This window comes from Eublepharis macularius, chromosome 1 (assembly GCF_028583425.1).
Source record: "Eublepharis macularius isolate TG4126 chromosome 1, MPM_Emac_v1.0, whole genome shotgun sequence".
NCBI classification, from domain to species: domain Eukaryota; kingdom Metazoa; phylum Chordata; class Lepidosauria; order Squamata; family Eublepharidae; genus Eublepharis; species Eublepharis macularius.
Window position 1 is genome coordinate 251,810,585 of NC_072790.1, and position 25,846 is coordinate 251,836,430.

General features: G+C 49.7%; 1 protein-coding gene across 4 annotated transcripts in view; it reads left to right on the forward strand.

The window, feature by feature from the left end:
- Window positions 1-25,296, forward strand: part of SETDB1 (SET domain bifurcated histone lysine methyltransferase 1) — a 42,501-nt gene extending 17,205 nt beyond the window's left edge. For all 4 annotated transcript variants that reach the window (XM_054998083.1, XM_054998102.1, XM_054998093.1 and 1 more), the window contains 13 exons: window positions 246-375; window positions 1,753-1,891; window positions 2,998-3,162; window positions 4,212-4,814; window positions 6,473-6,589; window positions 7,826-7,995; window positions 9,113-9,729; window positions 16,873-16,901; window positions 18,653-18,785; window positions 19,468-19,639; window positions 20,652-20,848; window positions 23,313-23,401; window positions 24,928-25,296. In XM_054998083.1, coding sequence (XP_054854058.1) covers window positions 246-375; window positions 1,753-1,891; window positions 2,998-3,162; window positions 4,212-4,814; window positions 6,473-6,589; window positions 7,826-7,995; window positions 9,113-9,729; window positions 16,873-16,901; window positions 18,653-18,785; window positions 19,468-19,639; window positions 20,652-20,848; window positions 23,313-23,401; window positions 24,928-25,045 — 2,679 coding nt within the window. In that variant the 3' untranslated portion in view covers window positions 25,046-25,296. The remainder of the gene's footprint in view (window positions 1-245; window positions 376-1,752; window positions 1,892-2,997; window positions 3,163-4,211; window positions 4,815-6,472; window positions 6,590-7,825; window positions 7,996-9,112; window positions 9,730-16,872; window positions 16,902-18,652; window positions 18,786-19,467; window positions 19,640-20,651; window positions 20,849-23,312; window positions 23,402-24,927) is intronic.
- Window positions 25,297-25,846: the final 550 nt, after the last annotated feature.

Genomic DNA, 25,846 nt, shown 5'->3' on the forward strand with positions numbered 1-25,846 from the left:
TTGCCGTGGCAGATCTCTGTTCACCAGGCATCTCTCCCACCCTCTGCTGTCCCTCTTCTCCCTGGCTGCTTGAGCTTCATCACCATCGGTCTTCTGGTGCGTGCTTGCCCCCGTTACAGGGGAGGAAGTCCAGCCCCAGAAGTCCAGGGTGACCAATGCCAAGCTAGCACACGGTTAGGCGGATGAATTTCTGGCTTCTTTTGCTCAGCCTTAGCCCAGGCTTTGTTTTTCTTTCTCCCTGTCAGGACGACAAACGCTGCGAGTGGATATACCGAGGCTCCACCCGCCTGGAGCCCATGTTCAGCATGAAAACCTCCACTGCCTCTGCCCTGGAAAAGAAGCAAGGTGGACAGATGAGGACCCGGCCGAATGTCGGTACGCTGTAGGCATCTCTGTTGGTGTCCAGTATGCAAAATTGCCGCAGGTGGTTACAGCTGGAAGGGGAGAGGCAAAACAGACCAGAGCTAGGGGCCTGCGCAGAATTAAAAAAAAGAATAAACTCAAGGGGGGGGAGAATTAAAAAAACACACACAACATATATAGGAAAGATGGTTGAGATTGAGAAGAGGAAATGAAAAAAATACAGAGACAGAAGAAGTGGGGAATAAAGCCATATGAAACAATCCAAAGGTGTGTGTGTGTGGTGGGGGGGTGGAATGGGAATCCCACTGGAGATGGAGGGGAAAATAAGAGGAAAGAAGAGTTTCCACTGTCTCTTAGGCACATGGCTTTTTTCCTTCTTCCCTTCCTGCCGTCAGTTTGCTTTTCCCTCCCCACCCTACCCTTTTCAAAATAGCACCCTGATGAAAGGGCTGTTCTTTCATCCACTGCAGCGGCCAGAAAGAGAGCGGGCCCCCTTGCATGGGAGAAAGAGACCCTTCTCTTGTCCCCAGCAGCCCAGCCAGCTCGGATAGCAGAGGGAATGGCTTTCCCCCATTTCCAGCTGCGGCACCCAGGGTGAGAACTGCCCCATCAGTTTGCATGGGAGAGAAGAAAGTTTCCTCTTGTCCTAGCAGCTGTGGCTCCTGGAGGAAGGGCAAGCCAGCTGGCTTGCATAGGGAGGGGTTTTTCTCCTACCCTGGTAGCGATGGGGCCACCCCAAGACTGGAGTAGCCTGGCTGGCTCATGCAGAGGAGGGAACAGCTTTCCCCCCACCCCCACCCCATGGTGGAGCAGGGCAGGAAGTAATTACTAAGGCTGGCAGAAGCTTACCTAGTCATTCAGGACTATTTGATGCTCAAGAAACTTTTTTAAAATCTGCAAGGTGAAGCCCTGCAGCCGAATGCCCCCTCCCACTTTCTGAGAACGCTGGGGGGAGGGGGGCACCCTGCTATAATGGCACGGCTGCCTTTTGCAGGCACGAGGAGCCTTCCCCTTCTGCATCAGGGGAAGGTTTTTCGTTCCTTCGGGGGAAGCCACGGTTAGCAGAACAAATCCACGGGATTCAACCCCAAATTACATCCCCTTCCTTTGACAGGGCATTTTGCAGCATAGGGGGGCAAGTGACAGATCGCTGCCTCTCGTGATGCTGACCGGCCACTCTGGCATCGAGGAGGGGGCAGAAGGAAGGCGGAGGCAGGGTCCCTGCAGGGGGCGGGGACAGCACCCCAGACCGAGCCCGGGCACCAGAGTTCATCGCACTTTGGGATCGGATGAGTGGGACTCTGTTGCACAAGCGAGTTGGGAAGAATGACAACCTCGAAAGCTGTTATCTGAGATGGTCGTGCTGACTCCATGGTTCTCTCCCACTAGGTGCTGTGCGGAGCAAGGGGCCGGTGGTGCAGTACACTCACGACTTGACAGGAACCGGCATGCAATTTAAGCCTGTGGAGCCACCCCCAATGCCGATCATAGTGTCCCAGCCAGTTTCACCTCAGATTGTTGAAGTGGAGTAAGTTGGAGCGAGATGCTCACGTGGCACAGCTAGGGTTCCTCTCCCCCCCCCCCCGCCCCCAGTTTTATCCCCAGAATAACCCTGGAAAGTACATGGGGCTGAGAATTCAACTGGCCCCATGCCACTCAAAGCCCTCCCATGTTGCCTGGTGCTTGTCGGTCAACGTCCAACATTCTAGCCAGTGCTCTGCTTGGCCTCTTGGACAGAAGGGACTTAATAGGAGGCTGCCTGAGTCCCTCTGGCCATCTAGCAACTCAAACTGTGTAGGATTGTTCCCAAGCAGGGAAATGTCTTTGCCCTAGACCTGTACCTGGGCTGAAGCGGAACCAGACCTCTTGCTGGCCGAGCCAGGGCTCTTCCACTGAGCCAGAACTTGGTTCTGTGGTGTTCTGCTTATTGGGAATCCTTTTCACGGCAGCTGGTCTGCTGAGGAGCTAGTATTGCTACCGGCAGGAAGCACACGCACACTCCTGGGCCTGCGTGATGATGTCACTTCATTGTGCAGGCCCGGGAGCACGTGCACACTTTGCAGCAGGCTGATTTGGGCCCCAGACGGGCCTGATTTGGCCCATTTGGAGCCCAAATCGGCCCACTGTGAAGTGCAGGAGCCTCCTGGGATAGTGCGATGAAGCCACTCCTGGGAATGTGTTGCGCCGCCCCAGGAGCGTGCCCAGGAGACCTGTTTCCCTGCCTTTCCCCCCTGCTGGCCAGGTGAGGAGTGGCAGGGAGTGGAGGGTGGGAGCGAGGGATCCCCACCCCCTCCGAGGGAATGGCAAGCTTATAAGGAGCTCTTAGGCGTGTTGTTTGTACCTTACCTTTATCCCTTTGTGAATTAAACCTGGAGCATTGGCGGCACATTGAATGGAAGGTTGGTAGCATTCGTGCGGGTTGCCTTTGGCAAACTGTTTTGACATTAGTTGATTTTCTCATAAATGAGGCCCTGAGGATACAGAGGAACCTCAGCAGTATACCAAGCACAGCCTGAAATCCCCAGACCTCACCGTCGTTGGACGCTCCCAGAATCCCCGCTCAGACATCCCCTCCCCAGCCAGGAGCGTCACGCCCAACTCTCTATTGGTTTGGTCTTCCTTGCTTTCGTGCAGCAGTCCAGAGAGCCAGCTAGCTCAGTCCAAAAAGCAGCAGGTGGCCAAGAAGAGCACTTCGTTCTTGCGCCCAGGCTCCGTGGGGTCAGGACCGTCTTCTCCGCCTTCTCCTGTCCTGGGTGAAGCGCCTCCTGCCGGGAGGACGGGGGTGACCCAGCAATTCCGGTAAGCAGCTGCAGTTTTAAGAACATTTGGTGGAAAGCAAGTGAAAGCCTGTGTGTGCGTATGTGCGTGCGTGTGCGTACCGGTGTGGTGTGTTTTAGGATTAAGTTTCTGATGGGGAACAGTAGAGAGAATTACACTTATATCTGCTTAATCCTGAAAACAGCAACCCTGTGAGGTAGGTTAGGCTGAGAGATTGAGATGGGCCCAAGGTCACCTGGCAGGCTTCCATGGTTAAGCTGAGATATTCAAACCCAATTGTCCTGGGTCCTAGTCCAACATCCTAACCAGTACACTACACCATCTGTCAGTTCAAAGAGTTCTCACGCTAGGGTTGTCCACCATAAGAAAGGGCTGTATTGTATTGTATGTATCCCAAGTATTTTCCACAGTTCTGCCTTGCTGCTTGACTTGGTTTAAACTGAATCCAGTTTTGGTGAAAGGTGTGTTAAAAGTGCTCTAAATAAATAAAAACCAACCGTGGTTTGCACTAGTCCTGGTTAAATTCATAAACCAGAGGTCTCCAAGCATTTTGAGCCTGCGGGCACCCTTAGGATCCTGGCTGTGGCAGGAGGTGGAATCACACACACGGATAAAACTTTAAGTGTGGAGGAGAAGATGCTTGGTGAGTGCCAGGAAAGGTGTTAGAGCTTGCCATGGCATGCCAAATAGGGGCCTCTGTCCTACACTGATACGGGTGCCATCACACACAAGAGGCAAACTGTGGATTAAAGCATCTTACCTGCTTTCTCTTCATTTGTTCATTCAAATACTGAATTCCCACTTTTCTCCCTGTATGGGGATTTTGCTTTTCCATCCAAGTGTGTGTTTGCTCCTCCCCCTGTGATGCATCTTCCTGAGGAAAAGCAATTGGGTTTGCCAGTTCAGGCATCATGCCAAGCTATAGTTGGCACCTCTGATCTAGACTTGCAGGCCCAACCGTATTTCATCAGTGGAGCCGTTGCACTGGATCGCAGTGAAGCTAACCGCAGTTTGGTCGATGTCCTGAGTTGAAGCACGGTCTGATCGCTTGCCCTCTTTCCACATGGCAGGTTCTCTAGCACTCAGCCAGCCAGCAGCATCGTTCAGCAGTTCCACAATGTAGTAGACCGTCTCCCCACCGAGCCTTCCTACAGGGCCCCCGTGGAGAAGCTCTTCTACCTGCCCCACGTGTGCAGCTATACCTGCCTGTCGCGGGTGCGCCCCTTCCGCAGTGACCAGTACCGCAGCAAGAACCCTCTCCTGATCCCGCTCCTCTATGACTTCCGGCGCATGACAGCCCGCCGGCGCATAAACCGCAAGACGGGCTTCCACGTCATCTACAAGACGCCCTGTGGCCTGTGCCTGCGCAGCATGGGCGAGATCGAGCGGTACCTCTTTGAGACAGACTGTGACTTCCTCTACTTGGAGATGTTCTGCCTGGATCCTTACGTGTTGGTGGACCGCAAGTTTCAGCCGTACAAGCCGTTCTATTACATTGCCGACATCACCAAGGGCAAGGAGGACGTCCCCCTGTCGTGCGTCAATGAGATCGACAGCACGCCCCCGCCTCAGGTGGCCTACAGCAAGGAGCGCATCCCAGGCAAAGGGGTCTACATCAACATCAGCTCAGAGTTCTTAGTGGGGTGTGACTGCGACGATGGGTGTCGGGACAAGTGAGCATCGTGGTTTTGTCTCTCTTTTTAAAATTTTCAAAAATGTTTTATTTTCAATTCAAGGGGGGTGCGGTAAAAGGGGGGAGGAAAATTAAACCAGATATATGACTTTGTGCTACGACGATTATAAAAATACAAAATTTATAACTGAAAGTTTTCCCATTATTAAGATCGAATTACTTAATAATTAACCTTAGCTAATATATATTTTCCAACTATTTGTCTCTTGTAGTTTAAGACTCTCTCCCCCTTTGGCCAAGGCTGAGGTTTTGAAACCGCGCCCCCCCCCCCCAGGTAAAGAGGCCTGTTAATGGTTCCCCCAGAGCTGCAGAAACACGCTCGCTGCGTGCTAGGGGTCTGTCCATGCATCTCGACTCTCTTGGGTAGCCAGCTGAAGTCTGTTCCCCTCGTTGACCGTGACCGTCCCATCAGTGAGAGGGGTGGAGTCATGATTGCCAGGTTGTACAGACTAAGCCCCTCCCCTCTCCCCCAGCTCTGAAATGGGTTCGAGTCGAGGATTGTCCATGTTTCAGGAGGTCAGGGAGATGGTGCCCTCTTCTCCAAGCTTGGAAGATGTCATGAAGATTACAAAATGTTCTTGTTAGCCCAAGGCTTGTAAATAAAGTACAAAGTACGTAGCTGCAGGGTGCAAATACCACACTATTAAAAACAGTTTAATAATCCATAGAAATAACTTGTTGTGAAATAACATACAATGATATACATATAGTTCAAACCAATCAAATAGGCTCCCCTCGTCAAGAATAACACAGCAAGTATAGAAATTGATTTTATTTATTTATTTATTGAATTTTTAGCCCGCCCTCCCTGCAAGCAGGCTCAGGGCAGGTTACAATCATAAATCAGGTACAATAGATAAAACCAATAAAATAGCATCTCAGTGCAAACATGGATATGCACATTCCAGATGGGGCACCCTTCCCCCTGTCCCTGCCCACCATACACAAGGGAAGAAAAGGGTGGAGGTGTGGGTTGGTGAACCTCTAACTCCTCAAGCATGGGGAGGCAGATGGACCATATGCTCCCCCCACACACAGTGGCAGGAGACCGTCAGGGACGCTGATTAGATGGATCCAGTGCTGGCCTCAACCATATGCCTGGCGGAATATCTGTCTTACAGGCCCGCCGAAAAGATACAAGATCTTGGCGGGCCTGAGTGTCTTCTGACAGAGAGTTCCACCAGGTTGGGGCCAGGACAGAAAACGCCCTGGCCCTGGTCGAGGCCAGCCGAGCCTCCCTGGGGCCAGGGACCGCCAGTAGGTGTTTACTTGCAGATCTAAGAGCTCTCTGAGGTACATATAGGGTGAGGCGGTCCCTCATGTATGCTGGTCCCAGTCCGTTTAGGACTGGGACCAGCGTATTTCCACATATTTCTTCTGTTGGGAGAGAAGCTTAAGGCAGTAACAAATCCCATTCACAATTCTTCTTTCAATAGCAATAAGTCCAGTTCAGGCAGGTTGCTAGCCTGGGCTGCCATTTGCCTCGTCTCCATCATTCCTTTGGAGGCCCGGGTGCTAGGGAGCCGAGGGGAAGTCACATTGTGAATCGCTGGAAGGTTCAGTTAGGTGGCCCCTTCAGGCATCTCTCGGCAGCTTGAGCCTCCTGTTTCTAACCGTGCGTTTTGTCCCCCCCGAAAGATCAAAATGTGCTTGCCACCAGCTGACGATCCAGGCAACCGCCTGCACTCCTGGGGGACAGATAAACCAACATTCCGGGTACCAGCACAAGCGACTGGAGGAGTGTCTTCCCACAGGGTAAGTCTAGGCTTGTTAAAAACCTCTGGAAAGTGATCTTCGGGCAACTGGCCCAGGGACATTTCTTACAAATCACAGTTGGAGCTTGTGGAACTCAGTGCCACAAGATTTGGTGCTGTAGCCGCTTACTTAGAGGGCTTTAAGAAAAGATCGGACATACTCACGGAGAAGAAGCAACTTATTGAAGATTAATTAGCCATGCTAACGAACCGGACCGTCCATCTCCCAAGGCAGCCTGTCTCCGAGTACCAGTTTGTCGGGGACAGGAGACGGCTGCTGCTCTTGTGTCCTGTGTAGAAACTTGCCGCAGAAACTGCAGGTGTCGGAATGAAGTATTCATCTCGGGAACAGGATGCCGGATATTGATCGGGACAGAGAAGGGTTGGGACCTAGGGATCCTTTCCCCCCCCAGCACAAGGAACCTTCCCTGGAAGCGAGAGGCTGTTCCTCTAGTGTCAGGGGAGGTGCCACTGTCCGTGGAGTAGATCCCTGGCGTCCTTATTTCATTTATTTATTTTTAAAGATTCTGTGCCGCCTTTCCACCCAATTCAGGGTCCCCAAGGTGGCAAAATTAATATATTAAAATATCAAAAACATTTCAAACGTGAAAGCATTTCAGACCATACAGAGCATTTAAAATACAAAAATACTTTAAATAAACTAACGCATTAAAAAACATATCCAGAAGAGTTAGCCGTTAGTCTGTAGTTGCAAAATAGTAAAAAGTCCAGTAGCACCTTTAAGACTAACCAACTTTATCGAGGCATAAGCTTTTGAGAATCACATAAGCTTTCGAGAATCGCAGCTCTCTTCGTCAGATGCATCTGACGAAGAGAGCTGTGATTCTCGAAAGCTTATGCCTCAATAAAGTTGGTAAGTTTTAAAAGTGCTACTGGACTTTTTACTAAAAAAACAAACACAAAAAATACACACAGCCAGGGGAGAGGGCTAATTCAAGTTAGCATGGGAATGCTAAACCAAATGAAAAAGTCCTCATAGCTGTGGTGGACGAGAACAATAGAGGCAGGAGATAGAGAAATCTCCCTGGGCCATGTTTTTGGCACAGTGGTCGAGAAGGCCATTTTGGGGGGTTTCCAACCCTCTAGTCTCAGCGGGAGGGGGCACTTGAAACAGGGCCTCCAAAGGTGACCAGAGTGGTCAGGTAGGTTCATGTGGGCGTGGGTGGGCCTTCCAATATGATTACGCTCGTGACCGCCTTCCCCCCCCCTTTGCCAGAGTTTACGAGTGCAACAAGCGGTGTAAATGCAGCAAGAATATGTGCACCAACCGCTTGGTGCAGCACGGCCTCCAGGTGCGGCTGCAGCTCTTCAAAACGCAGAACAAAGGATGGGGCATCCGGTGCCTGGATGACATTGCCAAGGGCTCTTTCGTCTGCATCTATGCAGGTATGGCATCAGCGGGCAAGTCTGGGGCTGATCCTGAAGTCGCCTTACACCACCTGTAGCAACCAGCCAAAGTGTTTGCGACTGGCCTGGATTGGTGCCCCCCCCCCTCCCCATTTTAACTATGCCGGGCAAGAGCAGCTGGACAAGTCCACCCAGTGGGTTCTGTTTTTTATTTTATTTGCTTTATTTATAATCCACCTTTCTCCCTGAGACGTGAGGTGTATTGCACAGTGTAAGTCAATGCAGTTCATAGGATGGTCATAGATCCAGTTAGCCGTATTAGTCTGTAGTAGCAAAATAGTAAAGAGTCCAGTAGCACCTTTAAGACTAACCAACTTTATTGTGGCATAAGCTTTCAAGAACCACAGCTCTCTTCGTCAGATGCATCGTCTCTTTACTACATTCCTATTATAAAGCAACTTCCGGAACCATTCTGTTATAATATATTCCTATAAAGATGCATCCCTGAACAATTCTGATTTACATAGTTTGAGGAACGCCGGAAGCTTGGGAGCCTTCCCAACCACCGTGGGCAGGCTGTTGCCACAACAGAGAACTCCTGTGTACGGGCAGCTGTCGATTTTGCCCATTTGCAGGGCGGACTTGCAGAAGGCCCTGTTCAGATGAGCCATGTTTATGCTTAAGCTTTGATACACCACGGTTTCTGATCTACGGTTAGTTCCAGAGCTCTACAAGTCAAATCCTGTTGCATTGTCTCTTGCGGGAGTCCCCAACGTGGTGTCTGTGGGCTCCATTGTGCCCGTCAGGTGTTTCTAGAAAGTGGGTGGGGCCGGGTGTGCTTTTGGCCTTTGATCGGCTGTGCAGATTTGTAGAGACATTTCTTTGGCAGAAGCCACTTCCACAGGAGAAGCATCCTCCCTCCCTGTCTAACTTGTGGCAGCCATTTTGTGGCGGGATCCGCCTCTTGCAGCAGCCATTTTGTGGTATCCATTTCGCGGGCTCAAAAAGGTTGGGGACCCCTGGCCTGTTGGATGTCCCATCCCGTTGACTGTATTGACTTTGTGTAATCCACCTTAAGTCCCAGCGAGAAAGGCCGACTATAAATAACATAAATAAATATTTTAGCCCAGTGCCCAATTTTGTGATTTCCCCGCAGGAAAAATCCTGACGGACGATTTTGCTGATAAGGAGGGCCTGGAGATGGGAGACGAGTACTTCGCCAACCTGGACCACATAGAGAGTGTGGAGAACTCGAAGGAGGGATACGAGAGCGAGGCCAAGTGTTCCTCCGACAGCAGTGGCGTCAACCTGAAGGACGACGAGGACGAGAACTCGGGCTCTGAGGAACCGGAGGAATCCAATGAGGACAGTTCGGACGATAACTTCTGCAAGGATGAGGACTTCAGCACCAGCTCGGTTTGGCGTAGCTATGCCACCCGCCGCCAGACGCGGGGCCAGAGGGAGAACGGCCTCTCAGAGACGGCCTCCAAGGACTCCGGCCTGGCCAGGCAGGTCAGCCAGGAGGAGACCACGTTCTGCAAGCCCCCCTTCTCGGAAGAGACCTCCAAGAACAAGGTGGCCTCCTGGCTCAGCTCCACTATGCCTGACAGCTTCCAGGACAACGACAGTCGGTCCTCCTTCAGGACGCACGAGGCAGCCGAAGCCAAGCCGGTCAAAGCGGAAACGGCAGAATCCGAGAAGGCCTCGGCTGTCGGACTTGCAACCAAGGAGGAGACGGGCCTGGATGCAGACGTGAAGGTCAAGAAGAAAGAGGCAAGTTTCATACAGAGCTGCTTATTCTGTTTTCCTCTCGAACTGTGTGCCGCGTCACTAGGGATCGGCAGGTTTTGCCTGCTCCGCTCATGTTGAGTTCATTTCTGAAATTTCTTGGGGAAACTTCTAAGAAAAAAGCGCAAGTGTGTTTTTCTTCCTGGGCTGTTTCTGCAGAAGCTGAGAAATACAAACTCAGGAGTTCCCCTTTCCCAAGCAAACAAAACCCTTGAGAAAGGCAACGGGGTAACCGGCCGCAGAGGAGGGCTGGCTATGGCCAGAGCGAATCTCCTTGTGAGCGGGGCAGGAATTCGGAGCAAATTTGAATCCGCTTTGGATTCAAGTTTGGGCGTTTCCATCTAAATTCATCTTTGTGGCGACTGGTGACTTGCCAAGCTGAATGCAGTCACATTTTATGAGTTACCACATCTTTGATAGCTGTTTTATTTTTACTGTTCCTGACCGGGAAAGAAACCGGAAGCTTATTGAACCCTTCATGGGCAACCACTCATGGCTTGCTGGGTCTGGATCAAATAATAACCTAAAACATCACACACTTCCCTTATGCCTGTGGCACATGTGTATCCTGTAGTTCTTGAGAATCTCATCATTTTTTCCTTCCGAAAATTGTAGTCCTTATTGCCATGCAGAAAGTAATCTTGAGAAGGGGAAGAGACAGCGGGAGGGGGCTAGTGCTACCTGGAAGCCCGAGCGGGATATTCTATCGGCTAGGGAGGGGAGGCTACACTTTTTGCAATTTCTCGCTCCTCCTTCCTACCTTGAAGCACTCCGCCGGAGTGCAGAAATCTGGATTTTCTTGAGACAATTCGTTTTAGTGCTCGTTCTAAAAAATCTTGAGCTTAGACCAGCCTTGTAAATGAATCTACAAAAATTACCAGCTCGTGTAATGGTTTGCTAGCCTCTTGTTGGTGGCCTTAAAAGTACACACGCCTCTTCAAAACTGAAATTTTCCTGTAGGAAATTTCACAGCACTGAAGGGTATCTGAAGAAATGAGCTCTATCTTAGGAAAGCTCGTCCTGGAATAAATGTTGGTCACGTTTAAAGTGCCATTGGATCTCTGTTTCATTGTGCTACAGCAGACTTACATGGCTACCCCTCTGGAAAGAGCATGCCATGAACCAGAGAATTAGAAAATTCCTCTTGCCTGGAGAAAATTCATTTCACTGAAGGCCACCAGCTCACAGGCTGCTGTGAGCTCTTCATACTGCTTCCCACCATAAACCAGTGAGTCTTTTAACACCTCCAGAGTCTTTTAAGACCTCAATGAGGTCTAGGCACTTGACACTTTGGAAATTTGTCCAAATTACCCCAGAAGACACTTTTCCTGCTGATATGTATCTGAGACAGATAAATACATTCTGGGACGTAAAATTTTTACATTTTCTCTCGTGCGTGTGTTTGTGTGAGAGAGATGTGCTGTCAGGTTGCTTCTAACTTATGAAATAGTAAAGAGTCCAGTAGCACCTTTAAGACAAACCAACTTACAATACAATATTGTAGCATATGCTACAATAAAGTTGGTTAGTCTTAAAGGTGCTACTGGACTCTTTACTATTTTGCAACTACAGACTAACACTCTAAGGCCTCTGGTTCTAACTTATTTTATTTATTTATTTCAGATTTGTATTCCGCCCTCCCTGCGAGTGGGCTCATAGGGGAAACCCCATGAATTAACAACCTCCTAAACGTCCTATCATTATCAGCCTCGCCCAGATTTTGCAAAGTGGAGGACACGGCTTCTTTTGTTGAGTCCACCCATCTCCCTTTGCGTCTTCCTCTTTTCTTAGCATTATTGTCTTCTCCACTGGGTCTTGTCTTCTCATTATGTGACCAGAGTACAATAGCCTCAGTTTTGTCATTTTTTCTTTTACGGAGAATACAGGCTTGGCTTGAGTTAGAATCCACTTCTTTCTCTTTTTGGCCATCCATGGTATCCACAAAACTCTCCTCCAATGCCACATTTCGTATGATCAGTTTTCTTCCTGTCAGCTTTCTTCTCTGTCCCATACACTTACAAAAATCACTACTTTGGGGTTTCATGAGGAGAAAAAAAAACATTAAGCATATTTATTATCTCTGCAGATGGCTTACAACTTGAACATATTTACCTGGCTATCATCCTTGTTCTCTCTTCCGTGATATGGCATCGGCGAGACCACACCCTGACGTGGCCCCCCAAGGTCAAAATGAAAGACCAACGCACCAATACAACTGGTTGCTGCGGCTCCCTTTTGTACAGTGTAACCAACCCAAATAGGAAGAGAACAATATGAAAGGGGTAAATTCCTTCTCCTTGGGTATGGATTCCATTTAGTTAATGCCCATACTATAGCTAGGCACTCCATCTCCACCATACTCACCTATGGCTTTCTAGGAACTCACTTTCCACCTACATAGATGCCTGTTACCTGTAGGGAAGGCTGGCAGTCAGATTCACCTGTCCCATATTTACTCAGTGATTGACTCCTCCCTCAGGTGAGTTTGTCCTATCCCATAGAGGCAATAATTGGTTTACCTCCTCCCTTTGCAGACATGCATTCAGAATCACCCTGCAGGTGCCTTTCAACCCTATAATTCTTAACTCTGCACATGCCTTTTGCGCCATAACTTTTTTTCCAGCTCGACACAAGCCCTCCTCCGGCCATCTACATATGTGTCTCCCTATTGTCTTGCCAAAGTTCTTTATCTCTGGAATGTGGTCGATCTTTTTCTTAAATGATGTTTACATTAGGCAGTACCTCGGCGGACAGTTCACTGGTCAACACAATCCACTCTCCCCTCCATATGAGATGTCAACTTGTGTTAACACTTTAGACTGTAACCTCTGATCATCGATTCTTGACCCTCTCGGTTAGGTGTAAAGTCAACCACGTTCTTTAACGTGAAACCAGCCACAGTCATTTTAGCGTGAGAAGTAGACAGCTGCCTCGACATTTCCCCACTTTCTTTCCTTGTGTCGTTGAGCTGCTTTTCCTTTGGCAAACAGATACCACACCATGTAGTCTGAACTCCCCTTTCACGCTGCTTTGGGAGATCTATGGGGCCTTTCTGCCACGTTTCTCTGGTGTCTCCTTGAAGAGGGCCACTGAGTGCACCACTATGATCTCTTCCACTTAAGCCCCACTTGCTGTCCCCTGACAGAAGTGCTACGATGGCCTCTGTATGAAGTTTATTATTACACAAATACCGAGGTGCATGTATTTGTTTGAAAGGTTCAAAGTCATTGTTCACTTTCTTCCCTTTCCCTTTTCCTATCCCAATTGTTGTTGCTGTGTCTTCAACCAGTCTGTCGTGTGGTATGTTGTCCTAAAGTTTTACTCTTGCCTGTACAGACACACAGGAGTTAAGGACTGCAAGGGAATTCATTTGGATGTGGTTCCAAGCTTCTTTACTAACCGTTTTGCCCCATTTGGCCTGGTTGTTGACCAGTAGCACTTTTCGCTCAATCTGTTATTAATTCTGTGCCCCCTCCCGCCAGGTGACCAACGAAAGGACCAGCATGTGCTACTCTGAGTAATTTCAATCTATATTTCCGTGGCTTATGGGGTTTTTCTGCATCTCATCCTCTTTTCTTCAGAGACTCTTTGTATAAGTTGTGCCGTTCATATATAAAGCTCCTTGGCTGTTCAAGTATTGGTTTAGGAAGGTTTGTGTTAGCCCGGTCCCATAAGGACGGCAGTGTGTCATCCTGTTGTGGTTCGGATACAAATGTAGCCGATCTTTGGTTTCCTGCTGGAATCATGCAGGTTACCTTCACTCACTCCTGCTCTTTAATCCCCTCCTCCGAGGCTGCATTTTGTTGAAAGATTTCTTGAGTGTCTCTCCCTAGTTCTTGATGGGATTTTACTCGCTGATTTTTGATTTATGAGCCAGCGGTCGCATTCACCATGGCTACGTGCTTTGCCAGGTCATTCCTCAACACCGCGGGAGCGGGAATTTCATCTAGCACTCCCCACTTCCCAAAGACCATGCCAGTCTTTATAGTTTAGCAGCAGGTTCTCCAAGCCCTTTAATGAACAATCTTCTCACCTCCACCAACTCCACCAGGCGGGATTTGATGGCACTAACTTTGGACCCTGAATTCCTTGTGCTGATACGTGGGCTCCATCCACTGCAGCAGGTCCATGGGTCCATGCTCTCCCCAGGCATTTGGATCACATAGGTTCTGGCATGCCCTGAACTTAAAATGGCCGTTGCTTTCTCCGGTGCCTCTTTCTCCACAGAAACTTTTGAACATTCGAACATTCTGAGCCCTCTGCGGCAGTTAACTGTTGAGGCACCTTGGCAGGCTGTGTTTGTTTTATAACGTTAACTTATTTTGGCGTTATAAATCTAGAGGAGTTAGCCGTGTTAGTCTGTAGTAGCAAAATAGAAAAGAGTCCAGTAGCACCTTTAAGACTAACTGACTTTACTGTAGCATAAGCTTTCGACAGCCACAGCTCTCTTCGTCAGATGCATCGTCAGCTTTTGAGAACCACAGCTCTGTTAACTAGATGCGTCTGATGAAGAGAACTGTGATTCTCGAAAGCTTATGCTACAGTAAAATTGGTTAGTCTTAAAGGTGCTACTGGATTCTTTTCTATTTGGCATTATAGGGGCTGTTCTTTTATTATTTGGGGACAATTGTACCTCACGTGTCCTATTTTGCCACATATTTCGCTCAGAAGCCCTCATCCTAGGCCTGAGGAGTTTCTTTGGCCATTTTGCCACCCCTGTATAGTTTTTGTCAGCCAGGCGAGGTTCTTTTTATTGTTCACCCCTTCCTAGATATTTTTCAGAGCAGAATTTTCCCTCCCTGGCTCTCCTCAACACCAGATCTCAGCAGCTTTGGCTACCGTTTCTGGCTCTTTATCTTGTACCAGCCTGCAATATTCATTGGGCACTATTCTGTAAAACTTCTCCAGTCTTATGAGATCAATAACAGTTTAGCGGCTTTCTGCTTCAATAAAGGATCTAATTTATACGCCACCTGAGCGTAAATCTCCTCAGGCTTTTCCCTCAAGTTCCTTGTGGCGTTACTCCAAGTATTTGCTTTGCTTGCTGTTTGAACCAATCATCGTCTTTTACTTCATCATCCCCCCCCTTTCACTGTAAACTTCATTTAGACCCCCAGAGATTTGTGGTCTTATGTGGGTCATTCTCTGGTAACCAGGAATGTTGAAATCCCAGCAGGCTTTCTCAGAATTCACAAAATAAGTCTCTAAACCACACCGCTTCTTTAATCAGAGAATTCTTTTTATATCTACTGTTAGATAGTTTGTTTCTTGAACCCTAGGGGTTACATTACCCTCCTTCTGTTTTGCCACATTGGTAAATCCCCTTTCTTTCCACCTTAGTTTTCTGCATTTCAATTTCTGCCTCTCTCTGGTAGGGTTGCCAGCTCCAGGTTGGAAAACTCCTGGAGATTTTTGAGGTGGAGCCTGGAGAGGGTGTGGTTTGGGAAGGGGAGGGGCTTCAGCAGGGTTTAATACCATAGAGTCCATCCTCCAAAGCAGCTGTGTTCTCCAGAGTAACTGAAGTTGGCTGGAGATAAGTTGCCATTCCAAGAGATCTCCAGTCACCACCTGGAGACTGGCAACCCTGTCTAGGGTTCCCACTGGCAAACTCCCGGGGATTTGCCCCTTCGTCCACCAATTGCTGGGGGGGATTTGCCCATTTGTCCACTGATTGCTGGGTGGACCCTGAGATGCCTGCCCTCCACCGGCAGGCACTTCAGGAATGCACGCCTTGTACACAGTCCCACCTGTCGCAGCAACGTCACTTCCCTGACGTCATCGCACTGGCTGCGGGAGTGCTTCCATGCTTCATTTGGGGCCGATTTGGGCCCCAAACCGGTGGAATCATCTCCATGTGAGCACAGAAGTGCTCGCGCAGCTGGCATGACATCACTTGCGGAAGTGATGTCACCCCATGGCCAGTGTAGTGACGTCACTTGCAGAAGTGACATCATCACGTCGCTGCCGGAGTGCATGCACGAGGATTTAAAACAGCCTGGGAGAAGGTGAGACTAGAGTCCAGTCTGTTCTGTTCTTCACTGTTACTACTTACCGCTTTAGCGCCTCCATCTTTCTCTACAGCAGGGTTCATTCTTTTAGGTGGTGTTTGTTGACAACCTCCTACGCTTTACCTTTTTTCTGTTTTACTTCAGGAGCATCAAATCTTTTTACCATGCATTGTGCAGGGGGTTGGACTAGATGACCCTTAGAGTCCCTTCCAGCTCTATGTCTCTATACCTGTCCTTTTCCTTTTTATAGTTGGGATTTTTGTTACAGCCCTTCCTTACATTTTTACCTTAGACTTTTACCTCAGGAAGGCAATCTTTTTGCCAGACTTGTTCCCCCCCCCCTTTTTAAACCTGTTAGTCTCTGTGCTGAGGCTAGGGGTATGCGACTCGGCCGCAGGTCTGCATTGGAGCATGCAGTCATTCCCCATGCAGGTGCACAGCGAAGCATCTGAGAAGGGAGTTTCCAGAAGGCTTGAAGCAGAATGTTCTCCTGTGCACATTTCATGGAAGGTTTGCATCGGAAAACGTTCCAACCCAATGGATTTGGCAAAATGTTCAGTAAACCACACATTTTCTCTGACTTTGGATTCCAGACATTTTCCAATGCCATAAACCTCTCAGGATCCTCTGATTTAATGTAGCTGTCTTATATTTTGTAAACGAGACAAAATAAACACCATATCTGTGTTCGTAAGAGAGAATGATTTAATATATTTGCTTCCAGATCTAAGGAAAGATAATGATCATTTAAGACTGTGCGCCTTGACTGAACTCCCACTCTCAAGTTACTAACTAATGTTATGAAGCAATACATATAGGCCAGAAAACTAACGTGGGGCAGATTTTCCATGGAAAAATACTGCAGTGGAAAAAACTCTGGAAAGTCACTGCCCGCTGCCACAGAATACTGTGTAGGGCACCGCTGCATAAATTTTTGATCTAGTGGTTTACATTTCTGGATCCTTGTGGGGCAGTTCAGCAGATGGGCTCTTGAGGTGTCTGTGTTGCTATTTTCACCTGTGAGAATGTGCAGGTGCAAAGGAATTGGTAGGAAGAAAGCTTAAACCAACACTGACTAATCTCCCCCCCCCCCCCCGCCGGTCCCCTTTTTGTTTTTTAGGAACCTGAGGACCACAGCAGATCTACACCGTAAGTCCTCCTTACATCTGGCTTTTTGGGAAACTCTGTGCCATGTTATACAGCTGGAGGAACCCCGCTGTAATTTATTATTATCGTTACTTGTTAAATTTATAGCCCTCCCTCCCCGTGAGCAGGCTACGGCAATAAATAAGAATACAAAAGATAAAAACACTAAAATCACATATCTGAATATAGCATCCTATAATCAGGCTCAACAAACATAAATTCTAGTATCGCAGATGGGCCCCCTTCACCTAGACTAGTCATGGACCCGTGCCCTTGCATGACTGTGGCTAGGGGGGCGGCTGCGGTTCTTGGAAGCCATCTAAGGAACTTCCTTCTTCCGTTTTGTATGCAAAACCGACGCCCTGTGATCTTGGTTAGGCTGACGGAGGGTCAAGCTAAGGCCACTCAGCAAGTTTCGGCGGCAAAACCGGGATTTGAACCTGGGTCTCCCAGATCCTAGTCTGGCACTGAAGCCTGTGGAATCAGCCCTATCATAAACAGCTACAGATAAACTCTTGGGCAACAGTATTACCACTGGGGGGGGGGACAGGCTGCTACTGTTTGCTTTGCAAGTAGAAGATCCGTACATCTATCCCAGGTTCAGTTCCTGGCATTTCTAGTTAAAAAGTAGCTACACAAGGAAAGCCATCTAAGGAACTCTCTGTATGTAGAAAACTAGCTGGAAAGCAGGGCTGGATCTAGGGTTGCCGGCGCCCAGGGGAACCCAAGTCCAGCCCCCGTGCACAGGGTGGAAGGCGCCGCCTTGCGGCAAGCCGGCTTCCCTCTCAGTGGGGCAGGCGAATGGAATGGGCGGCCTCCCACGCTGCTGCCGCCAGCTCCATAGCATGCTGGGACAGCCGGCTTGCTGTGCGGGCGATGCGCTGATGGGGCGCGCCGCCTGCCCTCAGCCCCTGGCTCAGCTGCTCACGCGCTCCTGGCAGCTGTGCCCGGAGCTCCCTTTTTGATGGCGCCGGGGGAAGACTACCCCCCCTGCCCCCCCCCCCCGGTCGATCTGGCCCTGTTGGAAAGGAAGGGTTCAGCTGATCTTTTAACCCTGACATTAGGATTTTCTAGGTCCTAACAGGTAATTAAGTAGGGGTGTCTGTGCGTTTGGGTGGGTGGGTGTATTCAAACCTATTCCTTTCAGTGGGGCATTCCTGGGAGAGTGTCGTGATAGATCCTGCCAGTTTGATTTGATCTGCCCATCTTTCACTTGTTTTGCCTTTAATCCTGGATCGTCACAACAGAGCCACCTCAACCAAAACAGATAGAGTTCTTTAAATCTTTAAGGACCTGCTTGGCTTCAAGCCCGAGTGACTCTGCTTCTTGGTGTGCTCCTAAGCCCTGAGAAAGAGCTGCTGGTTTCTGGCCTTCTGTCTGTGCCGTTGCTTCAGCTTGCTGGCATTTTAACAACAACAACAACAACAACAATTGATTTATATACCGCCCTTCAAGAAAACTTAACACCCACTCAGAGCAGTTTACAAAGGATGCTATTATTATCCCCATAACGATCACCCTGTGAGGTGGGTGGTGCTGAGAGAGCTCTGGAAGAGCTGTGACTGATCCAAGGTTACCCAGCTGGCTTCAAGTGGAGGAGTGGGGAATCAAACCCGGTTCTCTGGATTATACTCCTGCACTTTGAACTACTACACCAAACTGGCTCCCTTGTGGCTAAGCAACCTTCTGATGTACAGTAGATTGCTAAGGAGTACCCCATGGCTGACCTTCCCCTTTCTTTGGTTGTTTCCCAGGATGGGCAATACAGGCAGGGTGTATGGCTACAACCCAAACCCTGTGGTACCCGAAGGAATCCGGAGGCCGGTCAGCAAAACTGCCCTGCATCAGAGCCGAAGGCAGACAGAGACACAGCAGAGCCCTGCAGATGTAAGCGCTTGGCCAGGGATGGCTGGGCCCAAACTTTGCTGTGCACCCCACACCCAAAAGGGTTTACTCCTGGAGCGTAAATCTGCTTGCTCTGGTGGTGGGATGATCCAGAGATGTGGCAAATTTTCCTCTCTTCCCAGCAATGTGCCTTGTTAGGAAGGGGTGCTCCCCGAGGTAGTGGCTTAAATGGGGAGAAGTCTAGCGGGGTCGGGAGAAAATAGATATTAAGGTAGAAAACCGCTGGGGTTCAATTGGTACCTAGTTTTTAAAAGGAAGGCACAAGGGCTCAGCTGCAAAAAGATACTATCCATGATCTCAAATTTGTACAGTTTAGTTGTGGATTCTGCCACTAATTTTTAAACTCCGGGGCTGTTGGATCTGAGGTGTGTGTGATTTCACAGTTCCAAGGAAGGATAGGATCCTGATGTAGGCGGGGCTGCCTTTTCCTGTTCAGCAGAGGGTCCTAAAATGGCTCCTGGCAGAGGATCCTTGTTGGCACTCATCTTGGATTTGGGAAATGACTGTGCCATACCACACAAGAACTTTGAGAAGTTCTTTGCTCTTCTAACGTGTGGGTCTCCGCACAGGAATCTCTGGACAATTTGCTAGGCCCTGGCTTGCTCGGGGAGAAGTTTGAGGGGGTGTGATACGGTTCATTGGCAAAAGTCTTCTTTCTCTTCAGCAAGACGTGCTTATGCTCTCGAGTAGCACGGACAGCGAAGGGGACAACGGGCAAGCCACCTCTGGGCAAGCGCCAGGCAACGCAAATGACAGCGATGACATCCAGACAATTTCCTCCGGGTCTGAGGACGAACAGGGGGCTGACGAGAAGAAGAACCTCGCCTCTGGGCTTGGTAATTCTTGCTGTGTTTGGTGCAAAAGGGGGGGGGGGGTGTTGTCTGGGAAGAAGCAGTCAAAGTGAGGAATAACAGGTGATGTTTGATTTGTGGAAGGATGGAGGTGCTGCAAAATACTAGGGAATTCCTGCTGCAGTTGATTTTGTCCGATTGATTTGATTTACCTCTCCAGATGATTCCTTAAGTAGCAGATTTCTACCTTTTTGTCCTGTGCATTTATATCTTTGAGAAGCTCAGAGCAGCCAATCGCGGGTTCTCTTTTATTGTGGTCCCCACAACCAGCACTGTGTAAAAACAATAACCAAAAGAATTGAGGCAGCCCAGCTCAGCGCCATTAAATGCTGCAAAACCACCACAAACTTGCCAGTTCAGATACTAAGGGATGCCCTAGTCCACTTTCTAGACCCTCCCTTCCTGAACTTCTGGAGGCCCGGCCCAGCTGTCTGCCCTGGCTTTGCCGTGTTGTTCTCCTGCTAATTCCAGGAAACTTTCCCAGAAGGCTCCCTCTTCGCTTTAAAAGGTTGTAGGCTGCCTCTCCGTTCTCCTTTCAGTTTCAGTTCAAAACATGAAAGTACGTTTGGCTGAATCCTGCAGATCCATTCCCCTAATGAGAGGATTTCCCCCTAGTGCAAGAGGGTCTTGCATCAAGACAATTACTGGAGCGGCCCTGCGTTACTAAAAAGAGCCCAGCAGAGATCGCGGCCTTCAGGCTTCTCGGTGACTGCCAGCCAGCAGCCCATTTGAACAAGGAAGTTGTGCATGCTCTTTGGAATTGTGTAAGGGAAGCCGTCTCCCTGGGCTCATCGGGAAGCCAGTTCCAGGCGGCGAGCACTGCTCTTATTTCTGGTCCCCAGGGAGAGAGGAGAACAAGTCGAGCCCTGGCAGAGTAGTATCTTTAATGGTTGCAGGAGCTCTCGTGGGACGAAGCGATTCTTCCGGTCTTGTTCCGGGGTCCCTGTGTGTTCTGTGACCTGCACGCCTCCTTGTTCCCCTCCCTGTGTTTTGTCAGGGCCTGTGAAGAGGCAGGTGGCCGTGAAGTCCACCCGGGGCTTTGCCTTGAAGTCGACTCACGGCATCGCCATCAAGTCGACCAATCTGGCTTCGGGGGAGAACGCCCGGAGGAACACGCGGCAGTTCTACGATGGCGAGGAGTCCTGCTACATCATTGACGCCAAGCTTGAAGGCAATCTTGGCCGCTACCTCAACGTAAGGCTCCTCTCCCTGTCTTACTTTACTGTCCTCCTTTTACTGAAGATCAGCCAGAACGAGGTAAACCTGCAAAGCCATCTGAGCTGGATCCTTGCCCTCTGCAGTGGCCTGACGCGGAATCAGGTGCCTTCTGCAGGCCAAGCTGATATGCTCCCGTTCCTTCTGTCCTTCTTTGCCCTTTTCACAGCATAGTCCATCAATAGGGAGACTATAAATAACCCAAGTTAGTCAATAAGTAGCTTTTGTTCCTGCTGTTTTTCTAACCAACTCAAGGCAGTGTATATTATGTCCACCCTCCAGCCCAGGCAGAAACGGTGTCTGGCCCAAGGCCACCCAGCTAGCTCCATGGGAGAGTGGACAGTTTCCCCGTCTCCGTGGCCGTAATCCAACGCTCTCACCACTGTCTCCAGTTCCTACTGCGCAGCTTTTGCTTGTTATTCCTTGCATCCCCCCACCCTCCCTATGGCTACACAACCTCTTTCATCTCTAGGCCTGATCTGTTATCCACCCAAGTCAGCCTCTTGCTTCACTTTCAGACCCTGCACTGTTGTGACTAGCATTCTGCAATTGACCTTTTACCCCACTCCAACCCCACAGCTGTTCACACCGTTCGGCAAACAGGAGCTTTGCCAGAGTTTTCCCCGGGGGCAGCCGCTTTGAGCCTGTTCCAAGTGTGCCAATTATGAAAAAATAGATTTCAGAGGCGAAGGGGATACTGAAAAACGAGGTGACCTGTGAAGTAGCGCAGTGACTCTTGCCCGCAAGCGTGCTGTGGGAACTGGAGGGCATCTGTGAGCCGAAACAGACATGACGAGATACTAGAGTTCAACTCGTGTTTCCTTACCTCAAGGTTTGTCGGGAAGTGTCAGCGTCCTTGCAGCTTAAAGTTTAGCATTTGCAGTGCAGGCGTCCTTGCAGCTTAAAGTTTAGCATTTGCAGTGCAGGCGTCCTTGCAGCTTAAAGTTTAGCACTTACAGTGCAGGCGTCCTTGCAGCTTAAAGTTTAGCATTTACAGAGCAGCAGGGAGGGAAGTGCAGGCGTGGGGCGCCTTTCCTCCCGCTCTCCAGGTGCATCGCTGCATTTCCCCTTCCCCCGCTCACATGGCCCGGAGCTAAATAGCCCACTTGCATGGAGCGTCGCTTCATCTTTCCCCCCCTCGCCTGGCGTGGCTCCCGCAGAGCGATGCAAGGCTGCACCGGGAGAGCGGGAGGAAAGGCGCCCAGAACATCGCTGCATCTCCCTCCCTCGCTTGCCTGGCCCCTGCCTGAAGCCGCGCGGCCCGGAGCTGCATAGCCCAATGTTGCTCTGAGGGGGCTGAGTGGGGGTGGGGGTGGTGCAGCGACGCTCCCTCCGCACGAGTGGGCTATGTAACTCCAGGCCACGTGAGCGGGGGAAGGGGAAATGCAGCGATGCACCTGGAGAGCGGGAGGAAAGGCGCCCCACGCCTGCACTTCCCTCCCTGCCGCTCTGTAAATGTTAAACTTTAAGCTGCAAGGACGCCGACACTCCCTGACAAACCTTGAGGTAAGGAAACACAAGTTGAACTCTAGTATCTCGTCACGTCTGTTTCGGCTCGTAAGTTTTCAGGGGTTCTTTCGGCGGCTGAGACATCCTTCCTGGTCTGCAATGAATCCCAGACACAGGAAACGCTTTGGTGGTTTCAGTTTGGGGGTTAAAGCGGGAAGTTAGAAGTTTGGTGTACGAGGGGGTTCCTCCCCTTTGTTTGCCCCCTCCCCGCAAGACAGGAAGCCAGGAGTTCAGAAGGAAAGACGTATTGGGTCGTGCCCAGCCACATAAATATTTGTTGGAATGTGGGATGACATCTCTGGCAGAAGATGTATGGGCTGGGCCAACTGTCAAGAGCCGGAGTTACGCGAATCCAACCTTGTATGCTAGTAGGAAATTGAGATTTTAAAAAATCCTCGCTGAGAACCGCTGCTCCACCTCCCAGGGGCTACTGGCTGAACTGGGCAGGCAGTTCAGATTGCCAGGCAGGGAAGGTCCAGACCCAGAATGTTGACAGTTGCCGTCTGTCTGTTTAGTACATTCCGATCCTTCCAACAAACCTGGGGCCATGTACTTGAGTTCTTCCTCCATTTTTCCTGGCAACAGCAATCCCTGTGAGTGGGGAGAAGAAGGGGAGGAACTGCCCGTAGGGGAAATCTTCTGAGTCGACGGGCAGTGAAGCACGCTGATCCTCAGACAGAATGAGCCTCTGGGGTGCAGTTCGTGTCTTCTCTTCTGCCATAAGCTGGGATGGTCTTTGTGGAGGAGCAGGGTCATGGTGGAGGGCAGGCCTTCTGCAGCAGGGCTTGTTGCGGGATGGTGAATTAGAGGAATCTTTGCCTGCTGTGGGCCAGCATCTTAGCATGCCCACGTGAGGAGATCGTGAATCTCTGCCCCTTTCACGAGTTTTCTGCCTTTCTAAAAATCATGGCGCGTCTCTCATGTCTCTTTCCAGCATAGCTGCAGCCCTAACCTCTTTGTGCAGAACGTCTTCGTGGACACGCACGATCTCCGCTTTCCATGGGTAGCCTTCTTCGCAAGCAAGTAAGAGAGCAGAGATGATTTTCCCGTTCTCCGGCGAGAGACGAGGCCCGTTGGTTTTCCTGGGCCTGACCTCTCCACCTCCCCCTTACTGAGGAGAACCACTCGTTTCTGGCCCCACAAGTGTTGTGCAGATTTAGGATCCCTATTCTGAAATCTTTCACAATTTTGTTGCTGTTACATCCTTTGTTAAGAGGGGTTTTCCTGGTTCTTTGCTGCTGTTAGAAAATTTTCTTCTCCTGCCCGTTTTTTTCCAGCTGCAATGAAAGTGGTTTCAGCCCCTCTTTAGGATATGGGGATAATCATTGTTGATATTCTAGTACTTATTTTTCAGCTGTAACTTTTGTAATTTGGCTGCTGCTGGTAGGCTTCCCCCTATTTTTTCATGTATGTGTTTGGGTAAGCTCCAGCCCTGGATAAGCTCAAGCAAGCTCGATCTCGTCAGATCGCGGAAGCTAAGCAAGGTCAGCCTTGGTTAGTAATTGGATGGGAGACCACCAACGAAGACCAGGGTTGCAGAGGCAGGCAATGGCAAACCACTTCTATTAGTCTCTTGCCATGAAAACCCCACCAGGGGTCAGCTATGACTTGATGGTGCTCTCCGCCGCCACCATTCGGGTAGGATCCTGCACAAATGGTGAAAGTGCTGCCATTAGTGGGACAAACCTGTGAGATACAGCCCAAAGCAAAAGGTACACTAGAAAAAAAAAGTAAATAGTCCAGTATCACCTGTAAGACTAATCAACTTTATTGTAGCATAAGCTTTCGAGAACCACAGCTCTCTTCGTCAGATGCATGGAGGGTAAGAAGAAACGGGCCAGATATATATAGGTGGTGAGGGGAGGGGGGAGTAGATGCAAATCAGTTGCAAAAGTCTTGAAAAAGAGGTGAAGTGCACAATACAGGCTCCCCTCCATAGCTGAATCTGAATGGCATGCCTGAAAGGCAGTTACTTCTGATAATGAGATAACCGTCCCGAGTCTCTATTCAATCCAAGTCTGACTGAGTCAAATTTACATATGAATTCCAATTCAGCAGCTTCCCTTGGATTCTGCTTTCGAAATGTTTCTGTTGAACTGGTGACCTTTTAAGTCTTAGATGGCATGTCCTGGTAGATCGAAGTGTTCTCCCACTGGTTTCTGGATATTGCCATTTTTGATGTCAGATTTGTGTCTATTTATTCTTTTGCGCAGAGGTTGGCTGCTTTGTCCTATGTACAGAGCAGAGGGGCATTGTTGGCACATAAGGGCATATATCACATTGGAGGATGAGCCACTGACTAACACGGCTAACTCCCCTGGATCTAAACAAAACAGATTTCAAAGTATATGGGCAGCAGTTGGATCGCCCTGCTCTGTGAACGTCAGTGCCTTCCACTGGCACAGGTGGCCGGGCAAGGGAAGTCCTGAAGCAGGGCCAGGGTGCCGTTAACGGAGTGGAGCCACAGGATCCAGTCCGTTGCGTTTTATGCAACAGCTGCTGCGACGCAGGCAAGATCTCTCACTGTTACGCCCATTTTGTTCTCGCAGGCGGATCCGAGCCGGGACGGAGCTTACGTGGGATTACAACTACGAAGTGGGAAGCGTGGAGGGGAAGGAACTCCTGTGCTGTTGCGGAGCCATCGAGTGCAGAGGCCGGTTGCTGTAAGAGGGAACGAGATGCTGTGTGCGAGGCGGTCTTTAAAAGACCACACAAAACCTCCTAGCAGGGAAAAGACGTTCCTCTGCCCCTACCCATTTTGCCAGTGTCTTTCCCTCTCTTTCAAAATACTCCCCTTGTTTGCATTTTTGTGTATCAGTTGTACCGCTGTTGAGGTGTCATGTTCAGTCATGGCTACATGTTGTACAGTGGCGTTTTTGTTGTTATTAAGCAATAATAAAATGTTGATGTGCAGTCTTTCCTAACTCTTGGCCTCCGTTGCTACACAACTTGTTTCCGTAAGACTAGCTGTCCTAAACTTTCCATAGGGATGGGGGAGGAAGAGGCTATGGACAGACAAACTGCAAGTATTCAGAAGTTACTCCCAGACTGCAGCCAGTTGCGTAGCCCCCTACAAACATGTGTATTTGCGCCTCCTCCATACCATCGCTGACCTGGCTTGGCTCATCAGTTGGGGGGTAGCTGTGGTAAAATGGCTCATGCTGGACAGCAAAGAAGTGGGGTGGAGTGTTTGAAGTGTTGGCCCAGGTCCTGGGAGTGGCGCTGGACTTGTCTCTCTCGTGTGACCTACCTCACAGGACTGTTGTGGGAATTAAACGCCGGTATTGCCTTGACATTCTTGGAGAAAAGGTGGAACAAAATGTATAGATAGGGTAGGAGATAGGGAGTGGAAATGCAGAAAATCAGCATCTGTAGTGAGATAAGGACCCTGTGTCCCTATTCAGCCCCTGGATGGTCAATCGTTCTGAATTTGTGAATTCAGCAATCCCAAAATGGACTCCCCACCCC